Source organism: Mastigoproctus giganteus, chromosome 4 (genome assembly GCF_048544385.1).
Source record: "Mastigoproctus giganteus isolate SK-2022 chromosome 4, ASM4854438v1, whole genome shotgun sequence".
In the NCBI taxonomy this organism is placed as follows: domain Eukaryota; kingdom Metazoa; phylum Arthropoda; class Arachnida; order Uropygi; family Thelyphonidae; genus Mastigoproctus; species Mastigoproctus giganteus.
In genome coordinates, this window is record NC_143578.1 from 90431018 (window position 1) to 90452743 (window position 21726).

The 21726-nt window shown below is 38.0% G+C and overlaps 1 protein-coding gene across 3 annotated transcripts in view; it reads left to right on the forward strand.

Moving 5' to 3' along the window:
• The window catches only part of LOC150086898 (transmembrane protein 243-like), an 86805-nt gene that overhangs the window by 15435 nt on the left and 49644 nt on the right, over positions 1-21726 (forward strand). For all 3 annotated transcript variants that reach the window (XM_090371668.1, XM_090371669.1, XM_090371670.1), the window contains exon 2: positions 13136-13231. In XM_090371668.1, the coding sequence (XP_090227794.1) occupies positions 13145-13231 (87 nt within the window). In that variant the 5' untranslated portion in view covers positions 13136-13144. The remainder of the gene's footprint in view (positions 1-13135; positions 13232-21726) is intronic.

Here is a 21726-nt window from a genome sequence, read left to right on the forward strand (position 1 = left end):
AGCTTAATATCTGTTCCAAGGAAAATAATGGAATCCCTGGTTAAAGAAGTAATGCAGGACCATCTAGACAAGCGTGGAATTATACTACAGTCACAACATGGATTTGTTAGGGGTCAGTCTTGTCTAACCAATCTGATAGGTTACTATGATGCAGTAACCAAGGAACTGGATGCAAAAAATAATTTTGACATCATTTACTTGGATTTCAGGTAGACTTTTGATACTGTTGCACATAAAAGACTGCTGTACAAACTGCAAGAGTGTGGCATTATTATTATTGAGCGAGAGCAAGAGTCAAAAGTAGAAAGGAATCACCAAGAAAGAGAAGAATGATGATATCCAGCTCAGGACCTTGGGTGTGCCAAGCCCATATTCACCAGATGTAAGCCCCTGGGGTTAAGGGCAAGTTATTGCTATGGATAAAGGGATGGTTAAGTGGAAGAAGATAGTAGTTATCAATGGGCACTGCCCTTTGTGGGCTAACATTATTAGTGGAGTTTGCCAGGGTTCAGTGCTGGGTCCATTTTACAATTTTTTATGCTCAGCCACTATTTCAGCTTTTAAATGGGTAAAAGCTTCTGACATGTCCTTAGTTGCAATTGATTTCTGTGGCTGAAGTGCTAGTATTTCTTCTTCCTTGTCTTGTATTCTTTGTTTTCAAGTTCAACTTTACGAGTTAATTCGTTCCTAGCATGCGCTGGTAAAGTGAAAACTCGTAAAGCGGGAATTTATTTCCCATAGACATAAGGTTAAAAATAGGGGTTACGTTCTCAGCAATGAAATTAGTTAGCTAATTAGTTTGTTTAAACAATAATAATAAATAAATAAATTTTTTGTTTATACTCCGGGACGACCAAATGGTCAGAGGAGTTTACAAGATAGACAGAATACAAGAAACAGCACCATATTTAGCAGTCACGGGCTTGAACCCCGGTCACTCAAGGCACATGTACTTATACACCCGCAGGCCTGACCACTCGGCTATGGTGGCCACGGCAATGATTGACTTATCGAAAGAAATGAAAATGTAGCCTGTAAAATCAAGCAAATTATAATAATAATGAAATTATTTACGACTTACAAATGTTAAAGTATGTTTATTCTTCATCATCATCAACTAAATGCACACTCGTTGATCACTCATTATTGGCTCGTCACTCGTTGGTTTGTTGCACAAGGAGTCTTCTTCAGAAATGTTTCAAGAGGCGTTTATTTCCAAGATAATCTTAATCTTCTCTTTTAATTATAAATTTCACGATTGCATGCGTAAGCATTTTTTTTTAACGGCACACACAAATTGCAACTAACACAATTCGTGTGGAGTAACAAGTTTATAAAGCTTAAAAAGAAAAAAAGGAATGAAGAGAATATTCTGAAAATTTATTCATGTTTTTTATACGATTGAAGATTTCAGGAAAGGGGAAACACATTTCACCATAATAACGTAAAAAACCACAATTCAGCTGTTGGTATTTTCGCAAATGCAATAACATAGAGTTTGCTATCCGTTTATAATTGCTTGCAGTAAGTAACAGAAAAGCCCAATAAACCGGAAAGTGCAAATTGTTTTTGTTTTATGGTCGTCACCTCCAGAAATGTGCTTTAGAAAAATGTCACAAGGCTTTCAGAATTGGTTCTTATAACAGAACATATGATAACGATGAAAGTGTAGTGCATTTTAGTGATTTAAATTGGTAACTAATACAATTTACACTATAAAAATGACCTTTTATATGGCCTTAAGGTCACGCTCGTGACCTTAAAAATGACATTTTAGAGAGATAAATAGCTTAGTTAAAAAGCAAAAATTTCAACATCCGAGATCTTAAAATGAATTACCAAAAAACAATGTGTTATTGGGTTCACATTACGATACTTTAACGATATGATGGTGTCTCTGGAATGGATTAATATTGTAAAGTGGGGTGCACCGTATTGTATAGTTATGCACTATACAGTACAATATGTGGTATTTATGCGGAATGCGGTATTTATGAATGCTTAACATTCATTTTTTGCAATTAATGTTCATATTTTCGATTTTGTTGATACTTGATACTTGAGGAAAAACAGCTTGTAAAGCGAGAACTGCCTGTATTTATCAGTGATATTGATGAAGGTATATTAGGCTTAATGCCTAAGTTTGCAGTTTATACGAAGGTTGGCAGGGTCATTGGGGTGAGCTACTGCTAGGTCTAGGAAAATTGGGTTTATAGGTTGAGAAATGGCAGTTGAAGTTTAACATTGACAAATACAGAGTAATTTATCAACTGTGTGATACTACATTCAGGGTAGTGGAGAAGGAAAAAAAACCTGGGGTAATTGTGTAGTCAGACATGACATTCTGTGAGAAGTGCAGCCATTCTGCCAAGACAGCCCACAGGGTGGTTGATTGTTGGAACAGGCTTCCATCTGTTGTTTTGGCAGTGAATGGGTTGAATAAATTCAAGAAAGAACTAGTCATTGAGATACAGAAACTTTGCTAGCAGAGATAAACAAGGAGATGATTATCCTTTTGTATAAGGTCATGGTTAGGTTGCATCTTGAGTACTGTATACAATCTGGAAGCCTCACTTTAGGAAGCATGTAGACCTGCTGGAACGGGTGAAGAGAAGGGAACAAAAGGGTGCTCTTACCTGTGTTCTGTAGATTGAAACATCTCGAGACTAGGTCTGTGGGGGAGGGATGGATTTGATTTTGGTGTTTGAAGCCCTGAATGGATTGAATAAGCTGAATGTTAATGGAATTTTCCATCTGCTGAGACTACACATATGAGAGGCACCTCCGTAACCAGGTGGGCAGGAGCAGCAGTGTGTAGCACATGCTTCTTGATTAGACCGGAGTTCAAGCCTGTGACCACCAAATATGGAGGATGCAGAAAGGTCAGGGAATGACCACCGCATATCCCCTGAGCAAAATATGGCCTTAGTTGCTAATGCTCCTAAAAAAACCAAATAATAACACATATGAGAAGGCATGAATTCAAGTTGAAGAAGGATGGTTGCAGGATAGATATACGGAAGTTTGCATTCAGCCAGCGGATGGTTGATTGTTGGAACAGGCTTCCATCTGTTGTTGTGGCAGTGAATGGGTTGAATAAATTCAAGAAAGAACTAGACAAATTTTTGGAGGGTATGGATGGTTGATCTGTGTAGGTGTTTTTTTTTTTTTTGGCTGATGCTCTAAAAGCTTGCTTTCTTGTATCATTTGCCATTATTATTACTATTTCTACTATTATTAATGATTGGACTGCTTCGGTTCTAATTTTTCTTAAATTACATTGGCAAAGGGATATAGGGTGTTCCAGTAAAAATTTCTAGATGGTGTGTGAAGATAGCGAAGGTGTTTAAAAAGCAGCATCAAGTAGTGCTCCTTCCAGTCATCCAACTTTTCCAATCACCCTGAACCCCCTTTAGGTCATCCTTTATGAGACCTCAATGGGCTTCCTAATGGTTTAAAAAGTTGGCAGTTTAGTTTTAATAGTGATAAATAAAAGGGGGCTGAATTAAAAAATGAATGAGGAAGAAAGGGATTTGGGGGTTACTATAGAGGTGGAAAAGTTCTCTATGCAGTGCAGACAGGTGGCAAGGACCCTTGGTCCTCACAATGATTTTTCAAACAACTGCTTGTGGAGATAAGGAGATTATAATTCCAGTGTATAAGGAGGTTGAGATCACATTCGGAATACTGTATCTGGGTACTGAGGTGCGCCTAAAAAAAAAAAAAAATGCATTGATAATGGAAGGGTCAATAGATGGCAGTGTACCTGGAGAGATTGGTTAAAGGATATCTGAACAAGGAGAGACTGAAATTGTGGGCTTGGTATAGATACCTTAGATGGGATCTGGTTGAGGTACAACTTGGTATCATTAGGTAAACTAATCCAAATTTGTCCATTTTCTTTTTTTTTTAATTTGGCAAACAAAATGTAATTACCGTACCCTGAGAGGAGATAATAATATAAATGAAAGAAATTTTTAAGGCATTAGATAGCTAAAACTAGGAGGGAGAGACATAAATTAAAATTAAGGGGAAAGAATTATAGACTGGATCATAGCAAGTTTTCCTTTATGTATCAAATTGTTCATTACTGAAGTTGTTGCTGTGTGGTGGTTGAAGCCAACGGCCTAGGGAAATTCAGAGGCCTGCTGTATCAGTACCTATGGGGAGAGTTTAATATAGGTTTTATTTTTTTTATTTTTAGCATACTAGAAACCTTTGGCTTCTTTTTGCTGTGTGACTAATACTAATATGCCATTCATTACTTTTAGCATTATCATTAGTAGAGGCACATGATTCAAGAAAGCAAGCTTTATATAGCATCAGCCAAAAAAAAAAAAAAAAACTTCTCATTTCACCCATCCATTTGCTCCAAAAGTTTATCCAGTTCTTCCTTGAATTTATTTAAGCTATCCACTTCAACAACAACAGATGGAAGTTTATTCCAGCAATCAACTACCTGCTGTCTAAAGGCAAATTTCCACACATCTATTCTATAACTGTCTTTCCTCAGATTGAATTTATGCCTCCTCAGGTGCATAATCTCAGCAAGAGGAAGAATCCTGTCGGCATTGAGCTTGGATCAAGCTACTCAAGGCCTTATACACCTCAATCAGATCATCTCACAGGTGCTTCAATTACCAGAACTTAAGCCTTTCTTTGTAAGAGCAACCCTTGTTTCTCTCACCAATCTTGTTGCCCTTCTCTGTACTTGTTCTAACAACTCTGCATCCTTGAGGATGCAGAGGATCCTCCTTATCCCTGCTATCAAAATTCCTGTATGTCATGGACAAGACCCCATGAGCTGCTGTGGCAGCCTCCTGCGCTGCTCAGAAAACATTATATCCAACTACATAATTACCCCAGGTCTTTTTCATTCTTCATTACCCTGAGGGTAGCACCACAAGTTGATATGTTACTCTAGGGTTACTGCTACCCATATGCAGTTCTTTGCATTTGTCAATGTTAAAAACTTCAGTTGCCATATCTCAGTCCATCTGCACAACTTTTCTAAATTCTGTTCCAGTAGCATATTGTCATTAATGACCCTGCCAAGCTTCATATTCTCTGCAAACATGATATTCCTTCATCAGTATCATTGATAAATATAGAAAACAACAATGGTCCCAACACAGAACCCTGTGAAACTTCACTAATAACATAAGTCCACAAAGAGCAGTGTCTATTGACTACCACTGTGTCTTCTCCCACTCAATCATCCCTTTATTCATACCAGCAACTTGTCCTTAATGCATACTGCTCCAATTTGTACAGCAAACTTCCATGTGCAACAGTATCAAAAACTTTCTTGAAATCCAAGTATATGATATCAAAATTATTTTTTGCATCCAGTTCCTTTGTGGCCACATCATAGTATCTAATCAAATGGTCAGACAAGACTTCCCCTTAACAAACCCATGCTGTGTCTGAACTATAATTGCAATCTTGTCTAGATGATCCTGCAATGCTTCTTTAACCAGTGACTCCATTTTTCCCAGAACAGAAGTGAAACTAACAGGTCTGTAATTACTTGTGTCAATCTCTGATCTTCCCTTTGTAAATTGGGGATATAATTGCACATCTCCAGTTCATGGGGACTGCCCCTGAATCCAAGGATGTTCTCATAATTATGGCTAAGGGTTTGCTTGCTTACTTTGCTGCCTCCTTTAATATAACTGGACAGATCCAATCAGCCTCAGGACTCACTCCCTCAGTTATTACAAAATCATTTAGCTACTTATTAGAATTTGATAAACTTCTGGCCTCCACTTCCCTACAGGATCCCTTGTGTGTGAATGTAGATGCAAAATACTCATTCAATTTGTCAGCTTCCTGAGCAGGATCAACAGTTGAACCATTGATATCAAGTGGACTAATCTGATTCATCCCCTTCCTTCTGGAGTTTACATAAGTAAAGAAGTCTGCTGTTTTTCTTTGCTTCCTTTGCCAAAGATTTCTCATAATCTGTCTTCACTTGCCTAACCTCCTTTGTGATTTGATTACAGACTAGCTTATATCTACCATAGGCTTCTGTGTTACCTGATAATTTATATGCATCCTATACATTTTTCTTCTGTGCCACAAGTCTTATTATTTCATCTGAAATACATATAGGCTTATAGCTTGAAAGGTATATCTTATTTGGTATGAAAAGCCTATCTAGCATCTATGATTACTTTGTTAGCATTAGCATTAGCATTAGTAGAGGCATTTGATGCAAGAAAGCAAGCTTATGCAGCATCAGCCAAAAAAAAAAAAAAAAAAAAACCCACTTCCACTTCACCTCTCTGTTCGTTCAAAATACCTGTCCAGCTGAGCCTTAAACTTATTTAGGCTATCAACCTCCACCACAAGGGATGGCAGTCTGTTCCACCAACCAACCACCCACTGGCTAAAGGCAAATTTCCGCACGTCTATCCTACATCTGTCTTTCCTCAATTTGAATTTATGCCCTCTCAGGTGATTTTTCTCTGCTAGAGGAAGAATCTCATCAGCATTGAGCATGCTTAAACCATTCAAGGCTTTATACACCTCTATCAGATCACCTCGCTGGTGCCTAGTCTCCAGACAATGTAATTTGCAAAACTTAAGCCTTTCTTCGTAAGAGCACCCCTTTGTTCCATTCACTAATCTTGTTGCCCTTCTCTGTACTCGTTCCAGCAGCTCTAGATCCTTCTTGAAATGAGGCCTCCAGACCTGTATACAGTACTCTAGGTGTGGCCTGACCATTGCCTTATGCAATGGAATAATCACCTCCTTATCCCTGCTGGAAAAATTCCTGTAAATCATTGACAATACTCCATGAGCTACTCTTGCAGCCCGTCTGCACTGCTCAGAGAACTTCATATCTGCCTGCACAATCACCCCCAAGTCCCTTTCATTCTCTACCACTGTCAGTGTAGTACCACAGAGTTGATACGTTGCTCTGGGGTTGCTGTTTCCCATGTGTAGTACTTTACATTTGTCAATGTTAAACTTCATTTGCCACCTCTCAGCCCATCTGCTCAACCTTTCCAGATCCTGTTGCAGCAGCATAGTGTCAGTAGTGTCCTTGACAACCCTGCCAACCTTTGTATCATCTGCAAACTTGGACATTAAGCTTGATATACCATCATCAATATCATTTATAAATACAGAAAACAATAATGGACCCAACACTGAGCCCTGAGGGACTCCACTAATAACATTAGTCCACGATGAGCAGTGTCCATTGATTACCACTCTCTGTCTTCTCCCACTCAACCACCCCTTTATCCATAGCAGCAATTTGCCTCCAATGTCACACTGCTCCAATTTGTGTAGCAGTCTTCCATGTGCAACAGTATCAAAAGCCTTTCTAAGATCCAAGTATATAATATCAAAGTTATTCCCTGCATCCAGTTCTTTTGTGACTGCATCATAGTATCCAATCAAGTTGGTCAGGCAAGACTTCCCCTTAACAAAACCATGCTGTGTCTGAGCTATAACTGAAGTCTTGTCTAAATGATCCTGCAGTGCTTCTTTAACCAGTGTCTCCATTAATTTTCCTGGAACAGAAGTTAAGCTCACCGGTCTATAGTTACTTGTGTCAGCCTTTGATCCTCCTTTGTGAATTGGGGTCACATTTGCACATTTCCAGTCTATGGGTACCTCCCCTGAGTCCAAGAAAGCTCTCATAATTATGGCTAAGGGTTTGCTTACTTCCTTTGCTGCTTCCTTTAATATAACTGGATAGATCCCATCCACCCCGGGTGCCTTTCTTGTGTTTATCTTCAACAGTTTCTCCTCCACTTTACTCCCAGTTATTTCAAGATTCTGTAGCTTACTGCTAGAGTTGAATACACCTCTGGCATTCCCCTTGCTGAATAACTCCTCATGTGTGAATGTCGATGCAAAATATTCATTTAGTTTGTTAGCTACCTGAGCAGGATCATCAACAGTTGACCCATCAATATCAAGTGGACCAATCTGATTCATCCCCTTCCTTCTAGAGTTTACATAAGTAAAGAACTCTTTGCTGTTTTTCTTTGCATCCCTTGCCAAGGATTTCTCGTAATCTGCCTTCGCCTGCCTCACCTCCTTTGTAACTTGGTTGCATATTAACTTGTATCTATCATAGGCTTCTGTGTCATGTGTTAATTTGTAAGTATCCCATGCATTTTTCTTCTCTGCCATATGCCTCTCATTAGTTCATCTGACATCCATTTTGGCCTAAACCTTGAACAATATTTCTTAGTTGGTATGTAAACCCTAGTAGCTTCCAAGATACGTTCTTTGAATGCTTCCCATTTTGAATTTGCTGTTGGTAACATCATCAGTTGGTCCCACTGTATAGAATTTAAATACTGTCTCAGTCCATCGTAGTCGCCTTTACGGAAGCAATAACCCTTCCCTTTACTCCTAATGGTAGTTACCTCTTTGAGTAAATCCCACTTCAGCACACTGTGATCACTGCCACCTAGTGGTTCATTTATCTGCAGATTCTTAATGCATGAAGAATCACTGCTGATAATCAAATCAAGAGTATTACTCCCTCTAGTTGCCTCCTGAACATGCTGATGTAGAAAACAATCATCCAATAAATCCACAAAAGCCCTGCTAGTGTGTGAGTAACCAGCCCCCAAATTCCAGTCAATATCTGGGAAATTAAAATCTCCCATTATAAGACTCTCTGATTTACTGGCCCACTCTATTTCCCTGTACAGTTCCTTATTATACTCATCAGAGTCATTAGGCCTATAGCACACTCCTACTCTCAATTTTGATCTCCCAATGCTTATGTCACACCAAACTGACTCAACACTGCACTGTCCAGCGATGTCGACTGGCTTCACTTCCTTGGTTTTTATGTGTTTCTTAACTAATAGCATAACCCCTCCCCCCTTTCTATCCTGTCTATCCTTTCTGTAGATGTTGTACTCCCCAAATTGCAGTTCTGCATCCCTTATATCTGTGTGACACCACGTCTCTGATATCCCAACAATATCTGCCTTTGATGTTTTGAGCAATACCTCAAATTCATCAAATTTATTTACTAAACTCCTAGCATTGGTGTACACGCAAGTATACCTGCACCTGTTTCTATTCTTAGCTACCCTAACACAACCCATGTGTTTATTTGTACCGCAATGGCTCCCAGCAGTCTCTGAAATACCATGCATCTTGTTTTTCAGGCTTCTGCTCATTCTAATAGAAGCAGTGCAAGAATCTCTTTCACCTCTGCCAGTGGCTACTGTCAATCTATTGGTCTTTGTCTCCCCCCAAGCTAGCAGTTTTCCGACCCACCTAACACTGCCTCGATAGCATCAGCAAATATTCTTGCACCCTTTCTATTTAAGTGTATCCCATCCCTGTAGAAGCAATCTCTCCTGTTAACAAGTACAGTCCAGGCTGAAAAAAATTCTACCCCTTGAGCCTTGCACAATCTTTCCAGGGCCGAATTGATCGACAAGGCTCTCATCATATACTCCCTCCTATCGTGTCTGGGCAGAATTGCAGACACTTTCAAATTCAACCCTAATTCTCGGCTTTTGTTCAACAGTGACCTGTACTTGTTAAGTAATTCTGCAGGTCTCCTACTCTTAATATTATTAGTGCCAACGTGTACAACTATATCACCTTTTGTGCCCTTAAAAGATGATATTCGCTCTACAACGTCATCAACCTTTGCCCCTGGCAGACATACCCTGGTCCTGTTCCACCTATCTTTTTTACAAAGCATGTTCCCCGTTTCCCTGACAATAGTCACCAACAACTACTAGTTCCTTCGGGACCAGCGCATTCTGCCTTGGGGGTTGTCTCTGTGTCACGCGATGCCCAAGTGCAAGCTCTGGCGTTGATGTGGGCAGCTGAGAGCTTGATGGGCCCCTCAATTTAGTTTCTTCGAGGGCATCCACCCTGTCCTTCAAGCTCTCATATAGGCCCACAAGAACGCCGAATGCTTCCCATTTAGAATTTACTGTTAGTAACATCATCAGTTGGTCCCACTCTATAGAATTAAAAAAAACTTGTCTGAGATGACTGTAGTCACTTTTACAAAAGCAGTAACCCTTCCCTTTACCCCTGATGATTGTTACATCTTTAAGTAAATCCACATCAGTACATTGTCATCACTGCCACCCACCTAGTGGTTCTTTTATCTACAGATCCTTAATGTGTGAATAATCACTGCTGATAATCAGATTGAAAGTATTGCTTCCTCTGGTTACCTATCGAATGTGCTGCTGTGGAAAACAATCACCCAATAAATCCACTAAAGTCTTGCTAGTGTGCGAGTGGCCAATCCACAAGCTCAGTCAATACCTGGGAAGTTAAAATCCCTCATTATAAGACATTCTGATTTACTGGCCCACTATTCCTCTGCACAGTTTTGTTGTACTCATCAGAGTCATTAGGCCTATAACACATTCCTACTCTTTTTTTGCTTTCCAAACTGACTCAACATTGCACTGTCAACCCATGTGCACTGCCTTAAATTTTGTTTCTTAACTAACAGCTTAATCCCTGTTCCCTTCCTATCCTGTGTACCCTTTGTGTACACATTGTACTCCCCAAATTCCAATTCTGCATTCCTTATATCTGTGTGACACCGTATTTCTGATATCCCAGCAATAGCCACCTTTGATGTCGTGACCAGCACTTCAAATTCATTAAATTTATTTACTATATTCCTAGCATTGGTGTACATGCAAGTATACGTGCACCTATCCTTACTCTTAGTTACCCTTACACATTCCATGTATTTACTTGCTCCATGATGACTCCACTTGTTTGAAGAGCTCTGGATTCAAATCCTGTTGGAAACAGAGCAATGCTTAAAGGCCTGTAGAATAGGCTGTAGGGTTAACTGATCTCAGATAGAGGGAACAGGAGGTTCACTCCCCCAAAATTATTCTGGATTTTTTCAGCCTGCAAATCAGTCTTTACCTAAAGCCCAGTTAACGCATACAATGCATTCCATATGTGAAAATTTCAGTTAACATACATGATAAATCATGTTAATCAAATGCACATTAACAGAACAAATTTCCCATATAAATTCATGAAACTTGTATAGAAACATTCATGAAGACTTGCAAATAATTTTTTTTTTTTTTTTTTATATTATTAAATACAGTTATTGTATATACCTGAGAAACTAATCCTGTCTGAAAATCTCATTCAAAGAAAGCTAATGAGTTGCTTTCTTTTTATCATAAAGAATCTTATAACAAGCACTGACATCAAAAGCCCTCTGAAAATACTGGGATTGGAATCCTCCAACTGCTGTTCCAGCATCTTTGTGATTTCTCTTTCTCCTTTGGGGTTCAGGCTCTTTTAGCACTTAAAAAAGATATTTGACTTCTGTCCAAAATGGCTTTCCTGAAGTGGCCCCTCTTTGTATGGAACAAAGTAAAAAACCTTTGCTTTGACGTTGCACTTCTACCTTTACTAATTCTGTTTAGATGAAATACCTGGCTTGAAGCCTCTTCAGTTGGTTCAGAGCTATGCTGAGGGTGAAGCGAACGAGGTTCTTGCCTCAGATTAAAAGAAGAAAGGGGTGCCAAAAGAAAGATTAAATAATTGCCAACGTTGCCATGATTAACAGTAGGGAGCAATTTTTATTCTTGCCTCAGGTACTAAAATGGCTTGGCATGACCTTGAGTTTGTTGATACTTTGATATCTAAGAGATAGGTTTTTTTTTTTTTTTTTTATGCAAAAGTGATGCTGTTTGTATCCAAAATTCAATTATTGGTGTATGCTTTCAAGAAGTAATCAGAATGGAAAACGTTGAATATGTGATAAAATAAAGTTTCCAACGAATCGGAGCATAAAAATTTGTTATACATTACTGAATATCCTTGAATATATCTATTGGCATTTGCATCTACAGAGATAAATCTTATATATATCATTTGAAAAGTTCTCAAGTTTATATTAACCAGAACTTAATGGGGTCATTTTTCAATACAAAATTAAGTAATTGATGTGTTTGTGCAAATGGCAGACATTGGTTTTTAAGAACTTAACAGTAACAATTGAACCAGTAGTGTAACGGAAAAGTCTCTCTCGATTCTTTTGACAGAAAAATTTAACAAAATGATATAAATAATAAAAGCACATTACTGGAAAGGAATTTATTAATTCAATAAACTAATTGCTGAATGTTAAACTGGACTTTATTTTGACCTTCATGGCACATGATTAGCTTGGATCACAAATATCATGATAAAAAGTCATTCACAGAATTTGGCATTCCTCCTGGTGAAGCAAAATGACTTTAAGTACGTGTTATATATGCTAAATGTGTAATCATAGTACTATTAACTCTTAACCTTTACGTAGATGCCAGCTCTCTGAATTTACAATGGAGATTCTGTCTCTTTTGACCCCCCTTCAACATAACAGTTTCTGTCTTTTTCACAAAAACTACTATTTTATTTACTACATTAATTCTGAATTTTTTAATTTTGCAAACTTATTTTCAGTAAAGAATTGGCTGCAAGGTGTGCTAGTTCATAACATTTGTAACAATTAAAGAATAAAGGAGTTGCTTAGGAAACATTTAAATGTGTCAACATTTCTTACACTGTGCTGTATAACAGTGTTACGTGGAAACCAAATTTCCAAGGAAAAATTAAATCCAAAGAACTTAATTTTTTTCATTAACTTTATTACATATATAAAATGCATAATGTTATGATACTTAAAAACTGAACCCTGTTTAGCACGAATTATTTTTCTTGATTGAAAATAACAAAAACAAATGCATAGTTCAAGATTTTTAACATAACAAACATGCTTTTTGTTAAGGTTCAGTAGCTAAACCTTCAAACTTTTGATTTGCTGAACTTTGTTTTCTGCTAGAGGTTGTGTATGTGTATATTGGATTTTAACCCTGATGTGTGTTTCATGAGAAACAATTAGTGTTAAAAATCCTTATAAATTTTAAATCTAAATTGGTTTGTTTATTGTTTGACAGATTACTGTTACTTTCTATAAAAAAAAAATTATGAAAAAAAAAAAAAAAACAGTGGGAAGAATTGTATGGTTAAATATATGATAAAAGATATATTTGGGGATAATATAATAAAGGAAAATTTTAGTTAAGTGTCTGTGTGCATGTATTTTATTTTATTTTTTCTTTCTCATGTAACTAAAACTTATTTGTTACAGGCTATAAAAATGGATTCTGTATATGGTGGGCCAGAACGTTCTCCTTCTATTACCCACATGGCTGATCGACCATTATTTGGAGTTTCAAAGCGAAGGGTAAGTTATTAAAATTTATTAGTTCCTGCACTAAAATGAAAAAAATGTTTTTACAGTGTACATTACTCTGCTACAGTACTTTTTTATGTGTTGGTTTCATCTGACATCAGTGCCATTCAACTCAGTTCACATCTTTGTGGGTGGGTTTTATATTAACAAATGTAGCAGGTATAGTCCTCCATTCCTTCTCAAAAACAGTGACCAGTTGAGCAGCCATTGTGAGATGTGTTGGGCTGGTCCTCACCTGACATTCCAATTCATTCCATAGGGTTCAATTTTGGAATCTGTGCTGATATTTCAACTTTGTGCATTCACAAAAACCCATTCTCAAACCATACCATACTGGTTGTATGCAATGGAGCATTACCCTGTTGAAACAGGCATTAGTAGAGGCATATGATGCAAGAAAGCAAGCTTATGAGGCATCAGCCAAAAAAAAAAAAAAAAACCACTCCCATTTCACCCCTCCGTTCATTCGAAATACCTGTCCAGATGAGCCTTAAATTTATTTAGGCTATCAAGTTCCACAACAAGGGATGGAAGTCTATTCCACCAACCAGCTACCCGCTGGCTAAAGGCAAATTTCCGCACATCTATCCTACATCTGTCTTTCCTCAATTTGAATTTATGCCCCCTCAGGTGATTATTCTGAGCAAGAGGAAAAATCCCATCAGCATTGAGCCTGCTCAAACCATTCAAGGCTTTATACACCTCTATCAGATCACCTTGCCGGTGCCTAGTCTCCAGACACTGTAATTTGCAAAACTTAAGCCTTTCTTCGTAAGAGCAACCCTTTGTTCCATTCACTAATCTTGTTGCCCTTCTCTGTATTTGTTCCAGCAGCTCTACATCCTTCTTGAAATGAGGCCTCCAGACCTGTATAGAGTATTCAAGGTGTGGCCTGACCCCATTGCCTATACAAGGGAATAATCATCTCCTTATCCCTGCTAGAAAAATTCCTGTATATCATTGACAAGACACCATGAGCTACTCTTGCAGCCCATCTGCACTGCTCAGAAAACTTCATATCTGCCTTCACAATTACCCCCCAGGTCCTTTTCATTCTCTACCAACATATGGGAAACTGTATATTTCCCATATGTTTCCCATTTGTCAATGTTAAACTTCATTTGCCATCTCTCAGCTCATCTGCTCAACCTGTCCGGATCCTGTTGCAGCAGCATACTGTCAGTAGTGTCCTTAACAACCCTTTGTATCATCTGCAAACTTGGACATTAAGCTTGATATACCATCATCAATATCATTTATAAATACAGAAAACAACAATTGACCCAACACTGAACCCTGAGGGACTCCACTAATAACATTAGTCCATGATGAGCAGTGTCCATTGATTAACACTCTGTCTTGTCCCCCTCAACCATTCCTTTATCCATAGCAGCAATTTGTCTCCAATGCCACACTGCTCCAATTTGTGCAGCAGTCTTCCATGTGCAACAGTATCAAAAGCTTTTCTAAGATTCAAATATATAATATCAAAGTTATTCCCTGCATCCAGTTCTTTTGTGACTGCATCATAGTATGCAATCAAATTGGTCAGGCAAGACTTTCCCTCAACAAACCATGCTGTGTCCGAGCTATAACTGAAGACTTGTATAGATGATCCTGCAGTGCTTCTTTAACCAGTGCTTCCATTAATTTTCCTGGAACAGAAGTTAAACTCACAGGTCTATAATTACTTGTGTCAGCCTTTGATCCTACTTTGTGAATTGGGGTCACATTTGCACATCTCCAGTCTATGGGTGCCTCTCCTTAGTCCAAAAAAGCTCTCATAATTATGGCTAAGGGTTTGCTTACTTCCTTTGCTGCCTCCTTTAATATAACTGGATAGATCCCATCCACCCCGGGTGCCTTTTTTATGTTTATCCTCAACAATTTCTCCTCCACTTTCCTCTCAGTTATTACAAAATCATCTAGCCCACTGCCAGAGTTTACTTCACCTCTGGCATTCCTCTTCCTGAATAACTCCTCATGTGTGAATGTAAATGCAAAATACTCGTTTAGTTTGTTAGCCACCTCAGCAGGATCATCAACAGTTGACCCATCAATATCCAGTGGACCAATCTGATTCATCCCTTTCCTTCTAGAGTTTACATAGGTAAAGAACTCTTTTCTGTTTTTCTTTGCATCCTTTGCCAAGGATTTCTCATAATTTGTCTTTGCCTGCCTAATCTCCTTTGTGACTTGGTTACAGACCTGCTTATATCTATCATAGGCTTCCATGTCACCATTAATTTATATGTATCCCATGCATTTTTCTTCTCTGCCATATGTTTCATTAATTCATCTGACATTCATTTAGGCCTAAACCTTGAACAATATTTCTTAGTTGGTATGTAAAGCCTAGTAGCTTCCAAGATAAATTCTTTGAATGCTTCCGATTTTGAATTTGCTATTGGTAACATCATCAGTTGTTCCCATTGTATAGAATTTAAATACCATCTTAGACCATCATAGTTGCCTTTACGAAAGCAAAAACTCTTCCCTTTACCCCTGATAGTAGTTACCTCTTTGAGTAAATCCCACTTCAGCATACTGTGATCACTGCCACCTAGTGGTTCCTTTATCTGCAGATTCTTGATGCATGAAGAATCGCTACTGATAATCAGATCAAGAGTATTACTCCCTCTTGTTGCCTCCCGAACATGCTGATGTAGAAAACAATCATCCAATAAATCCACAAAAGCCCTGCTAGTGTGTGAGTGACCAAGCCACAAATTCCATTCAATATCTGGGAAATTAAAATCCCCCATTATAAGACACTCTGATTTACTGGTCCACTCTATTTCTCTGTACAGTTTCTTATTATACTCATCAAAGTCATTAGGCCTATAGCACACTACTACTCTCAATTTTGATCTCCCAATGCTTATGTCACACCAAACTGACTCGTCACTGCCCTGTCCAGTGATGTTGACTGGCTTCACTTCCTTGGATTTTCTATGTGTTTCTTAACTAATAGCATAACCACTCCTCCCTTCCTATCCTGTCTCTCCTTTCTGTGTACACATTGTACTCCCCAAATTCCAGTTCTGCATTCCTTATATCTGTGTGACACCACGTCTCTGATATCCCAACAATATCTGCCTTTGATGTTTTGAGCAATACCTCAAATTCATCAAATTTATTTACCAAACTCCTGGCATTGGTGTACATGCAAGTATACATGCACCTGTTCCTATTCTTAGCTACCCTAACACAACCCATGTGTTTACTTGTACTGCAATGACTCCCAGCAGTCTCTGAAATATCCTGCATCTTGTTTTTCAGGCTGCTGCTCATTCTAACAGAAACAGTGCAAGAATCACTTTCACCTCTGCCAGTGGCTACTGTTAATCTATTAGTCCTTGTATCCCCCAAGCTAGCAGTTTTCCGACCCACCTAAACACTGCCTCGATAGCATCAGCAAATATTCTTGCACCCTTTCTATTTAAGTATATCCCATCCCTGTAGAAGCAGTCTCTCTTGTTAACGAATACAGACCATGCTGAAAAAAATTCTACCCCTTGAGCTTTGCACACAAACTTTCCAGGGCCGAATTGATCGACAAGGCTCTCATCATATACTCCCTCCTATCGTGTCTGGGCAGAATTGCAGACACTTTCAAATTCAACCCTAATTCATGGCTTTTTTTCAACAGTGACCTGTACTTGTTAAGTAATTCCACCTGTCTCCTACTCTTAATATCATTAGGCATGGGTCAATACTAAAGAACTCCCACATCAAAGGGAGCATGGAATTGTCTAAAATGTTAAAGTAGGTATTGGCTCTTTGGATAGCTATCAAAGGTCCTAGGTCATACCATGAGAAACAACCTAACCCCATTTCCTCTGAACTTTATTATTGGCACAGTGGAGTCCAGCAGTAGATATTCTAAAATAACTGCCATACCCACACTTGCCCATCTGATCAGAATAGGGTGTAGTGAGATTTGTTGCTTCACAGAGCTTCTTTCCACTGTTTTGTAGATCAATTGCAGCTTTCTTTGTACCATGCAAGGTAAGACCAGTTGGCATTGAAAATCCTTATAAACTTGGAATTATTTTGGATTAATGGGGAAATAAATAGTGTGATATCATTTTGTTGATTAATTGGATAAAGGAAATGCATACAGTGTTCTGTAATCTTAATTGGTTTGTTATTGTTTGACAGAATATTGTTACTTTCTATAAAAAAAAAATTATGAATAAAAAAAAAAAAAAACAGTGGGAAGAATGTATGGGTAAATATGAAAAAAAAAAAAAAAAAAAAGATATATTTGGGGATAATATAATAAAGGAAAATTTTAGTCAAGTGTCTCTGTTTATATATATTTATTTTATTTTATTTTATTTTTTCTTTCTGGAGCATAAACCAAAAATCAGAAACTGCAATATTGCAGTTTGATTTTTGGTTTATGCTTTTCCACTCTCCCATGAAAACTGAAGCTGTGGAGTTCTGTACACAGTGTGTTTGTACAGATCTTAATCTTTTTTGATGCCTTAAAACACTGTTAATGTTTTGCAGGGATTTCTGACAAGATTTTCATATTAACTTTCTGAGTATTTTCTGTTTGTCCGAAACAAGTTTCTGGCATCGTCCTCTGCATTGCTGGATTATATGGAAAGCAAATTTCCAGGAGAAAAAAAATTGAAATTCATAAGAACTTCAACTTTTTTCTTTTATAAACTTTATTACCACACTTTGCATTTTGCAGTAACATAGCTGGCAATCAACTTTGGATGGTGTAAGCTGTCAGCAGTTGCATAAATTGATTTGTCAGCAATATGACATCAAACAATAAAACTCCTCTTGAAATCGGTCATCTTGGCTCTGTGGCCATTGCAAGAACAACTGGCTTGTATTCCTTCCTGATATACTGGTCTGGGTCACTTCTTTATCTGGGAAAGTCCAAAGGACTATGAAAATGCACATTCAGTTACGTTTTATAGGGTAGTGTATATATTGCTTATCTGTTTTACGTGAGTAGAAATGGTTGAAAAGACACCATACTGTATTCATCTTTCTTTTGATGTGTTTTGTTTTTAGAGATTTAAAAAAATATATTCATGTGAACATCTCACATGCATGCGACCAGCTCTCTTTCGCAGACATATTTTGGACAAGAGAACCAATATTTATCCTTAAGTTAGAATACAAAATACTATAGTTGATGGGCAGATCATCATCTTCAGCCATTTTTGATCCACTACAGGATGAAGGCATCCTCAACAAGTTTCCAGCAACTGTGGTCTTGTGCTTTCTTTTGCCATTGTACACCAGCAAATTCCACAATTTCATTGATCTATTTCACCTTTGGTCTTTTTCTTGGGCATTTAGAGTCAAGCGGTATCAATTCCAAAATTTGTTTGGTCCATCTCTTGTCAGTTCTTCTTGATATGTGATCTGCACATTTCCATTTTAAGTGCTTTGTTCTTTCAATGATGTCACAGATCTTGGTTTGTTGAGGCATCCATGCACATGTTCTTTGGTCTCGTTTGGTTATGTTCAAAATTCGGTATTCCATACTTTTCTCTGTGACCCTCTGTCTTTGTATACCTTTGGCATTCAGTGTCCATGTTTCACAACCATATGTTTAGGACAGGGTGGATATATTGATCAAAAACTTTTTGTTTGAGACAGAGTGGTAAGTTTGCCTTGAAGACTATACTTTAAGCTTTCCAAATGCTTGCCATCTTGATTTTATGCACTGGTCAATTTCCATCATGTTTTCATCTATTGAATTTCTTGTCCAAGGTAAACATACCTTTCCACTTCCTCTAGTTCTTGTCCATTGGCCATGAATTTCTTTGGTCTGGTAAATTTTTTGAACATAAAAACTTTTTCTTGATATTCATCTTTAAACCGAACTTCTTGCTTTCATGCTACAGTTCTTCATTATTTTGCTGCAATTGTTCTGGATAATTGGCAAAAGAATGATATCTACAACTCATAAGTGATTCAGTAACCTCCATTTATCTTAAGTCTTTTATTATCCCAATTTAGCTTGCAAAAAATTTTTTCTAAACAGGCAGAAAATAGTTTTGGAGAGATTGTCTCCTTATCAGATGTCTTTTTCTATGTTGAACTGAACTCAATCATTGTTGACTCATATTGATGCAGTTGCCTTTTCATATATTGATTGGAAAATATTGATGTCAGCTCTGTCTACACCTTGGTTGATTAGAGCATTTGATTATTGCTTATTTTGTGGCTGAGTCAAATGATTTATCATAGTTGATGAAGGCCATACATAATTGGAAGGTTGTATTCATTGTGTCACTCTATAACTTGCACTGTTTGGATGTGATCCATTGTACTGAAGCCATTTCTGAAAACTGCTTGTTCTTTGGGTTGTGTGCACATCAAGTATTGTGCTTATTCTTCTTGACAGTATCTTGTGAAAACCTTGTAGACAACTGGCATAAATTGCCAGTTGTCTACAAGGATTATTGGTCAACAGTTTTTTTAAATCTTTGTTGTCACCTTTTTTGTGTAGTAGAATGGCTTCTGCATTTTTCCATGCTACAGGTACTTTGTTAAGTAAAGTGGCAGACAATAAACTGTATCACCTTAAAAAAAGTAATATTTGTAGTGAAATGTATAAGATATAACCCCGGGGCTCACATCTGGTGAGTATGGGCTTGGCACACCCAGAGTCTTGAGCAATAATAATATTGTTTGATTACAGTCATTTTGTTTGTCGCAAAGCAAAGGTATGGGGTCAGATAATGCTTCTGTTGCATCAGACAGTAATTGCAAGGTATTTCATCAGCTGTTTCTATAAATATGGCGTTGGAAGTGTATACACACTCATTAGTATCCTGTTTTGCGGAGGTGTAAGCATGGCTTCATATATTCAGTTGACACCAAGAAAAAAGTGTAGCTGTTGCTCTGTCCCAGGAAGGGCTTTCTACACGTGCTATCGCTGATAAAATAGGCTGCCACCAGTCAACAGTATCCTGGGTGCTGAAATTAAAGTGTGAAACTGGTGATACGAAGAGAAGACCTGGATCGGGCCATAAGAGAGTGGCTACTACTTCCCAAGATCAATATTCGAAATGGCTATGCCTTCGTAATCGCCATGCTAGTGCTCCTAATCTAAAACTGGACTTTGAGATGACCTCTGGTGTTGAAACAAGTGCACGAACTATCCAAACACGGCTTCCGAAATGTGGTCTGCATGCCTGTTGCCCAAGAAGAAGCTTTGTTGACCCAACAAATGAGCAAGAAGCAACTTGCTTGTGCTAAAACGCATGTTTCATGGACAAAAGAGCAATGGGACACAGTCATCTTTTCTGAAGAATTGAAATTCAACCTGCATGGCTTGGATGGGAAGTGATATGTCAGAAGACGAAAATTTGAGGCATGCCATCCTGACTGCATAACACCAATTGTAAAGTTCCCTGCTGGTCAGATGGTCTGGGGATGCATAACAAGCAAAGGGGGGGGGGCAAATTAAGTTTATTAATGGAACAGTGAATGCATAAACCTACACTACTATCTTGGAGGAGTGCCTGAAACCCGTTAGTAGGGATCACCACATAGACGTCCAAAACTGGATTTTTCAACAGGACTCACACCTTGCCACACAGCAAAATTGGTAAGTTTTATGCTATTTAGATTTAATGATGAGTTTGTCTTCTTGTTTCACAAGGCTTAAAACATATACCAATGTTTTCCCTTGTTTTTTTCTCTTAAGGTGGTGCAGTCATACCTCAGAAATGCTGGCATTACAGTGTTGAACTGGCCTGGCAACAGTCAAGATTTGAACCCTATTGAAAATTGCTGGTACATAATGTCCTCTAAAATTTCTCAGAAGAAGCCAACAAGTAAGATTCAGCTGCAGGAGAGCATTGTAAGGGTATGGCACCACTAAATTGGGCAACCGTATATCCAGAAGTTGATTAACTCTAGCCAGATTGTTGCAAGGCTGTAATTGCAGCTCAAAGAGGAACAACAAAATATTGAGGATTTATTTTGCTGATTTACAGTACATAATACTATTAGACATTTCAGTTTGTACATGTAAATGCAATAAAATGTATGTTTGGTTGTCGTGATTGCAATTTGCATGATTTCTCATATTTCCATTAATTATGCATTTTACCAGTCAATGAATCCATTTGAACTCCATCTCTTCATAAAGTCAGGTATTACTTAAATCCAAAATTTGAAAGAAACCAGACTAGGAAATCAAAACCAAGAGAGGTGCATTATGGCCACAGAAGCCAATGCGCCAACAACTAATAAACAACAACAACGCATTTTACTCTTTGGGAAGATATTTATGGCAATTAGGTATATCAGGTGGAGTCTTTTTATTGGATTTCATTCACAGAGATATATAACCCATCTAACAAATGCATTTCAAACATTTCTGCAACCCACAATGCAGCACAAACATTATTTGCAAAATTCACAAGTGATGTAGTTCTTTTGTCCGCCACTGTACAAGGCATTTTGAATAATCTGGCTAGAACTTTACATAGAAG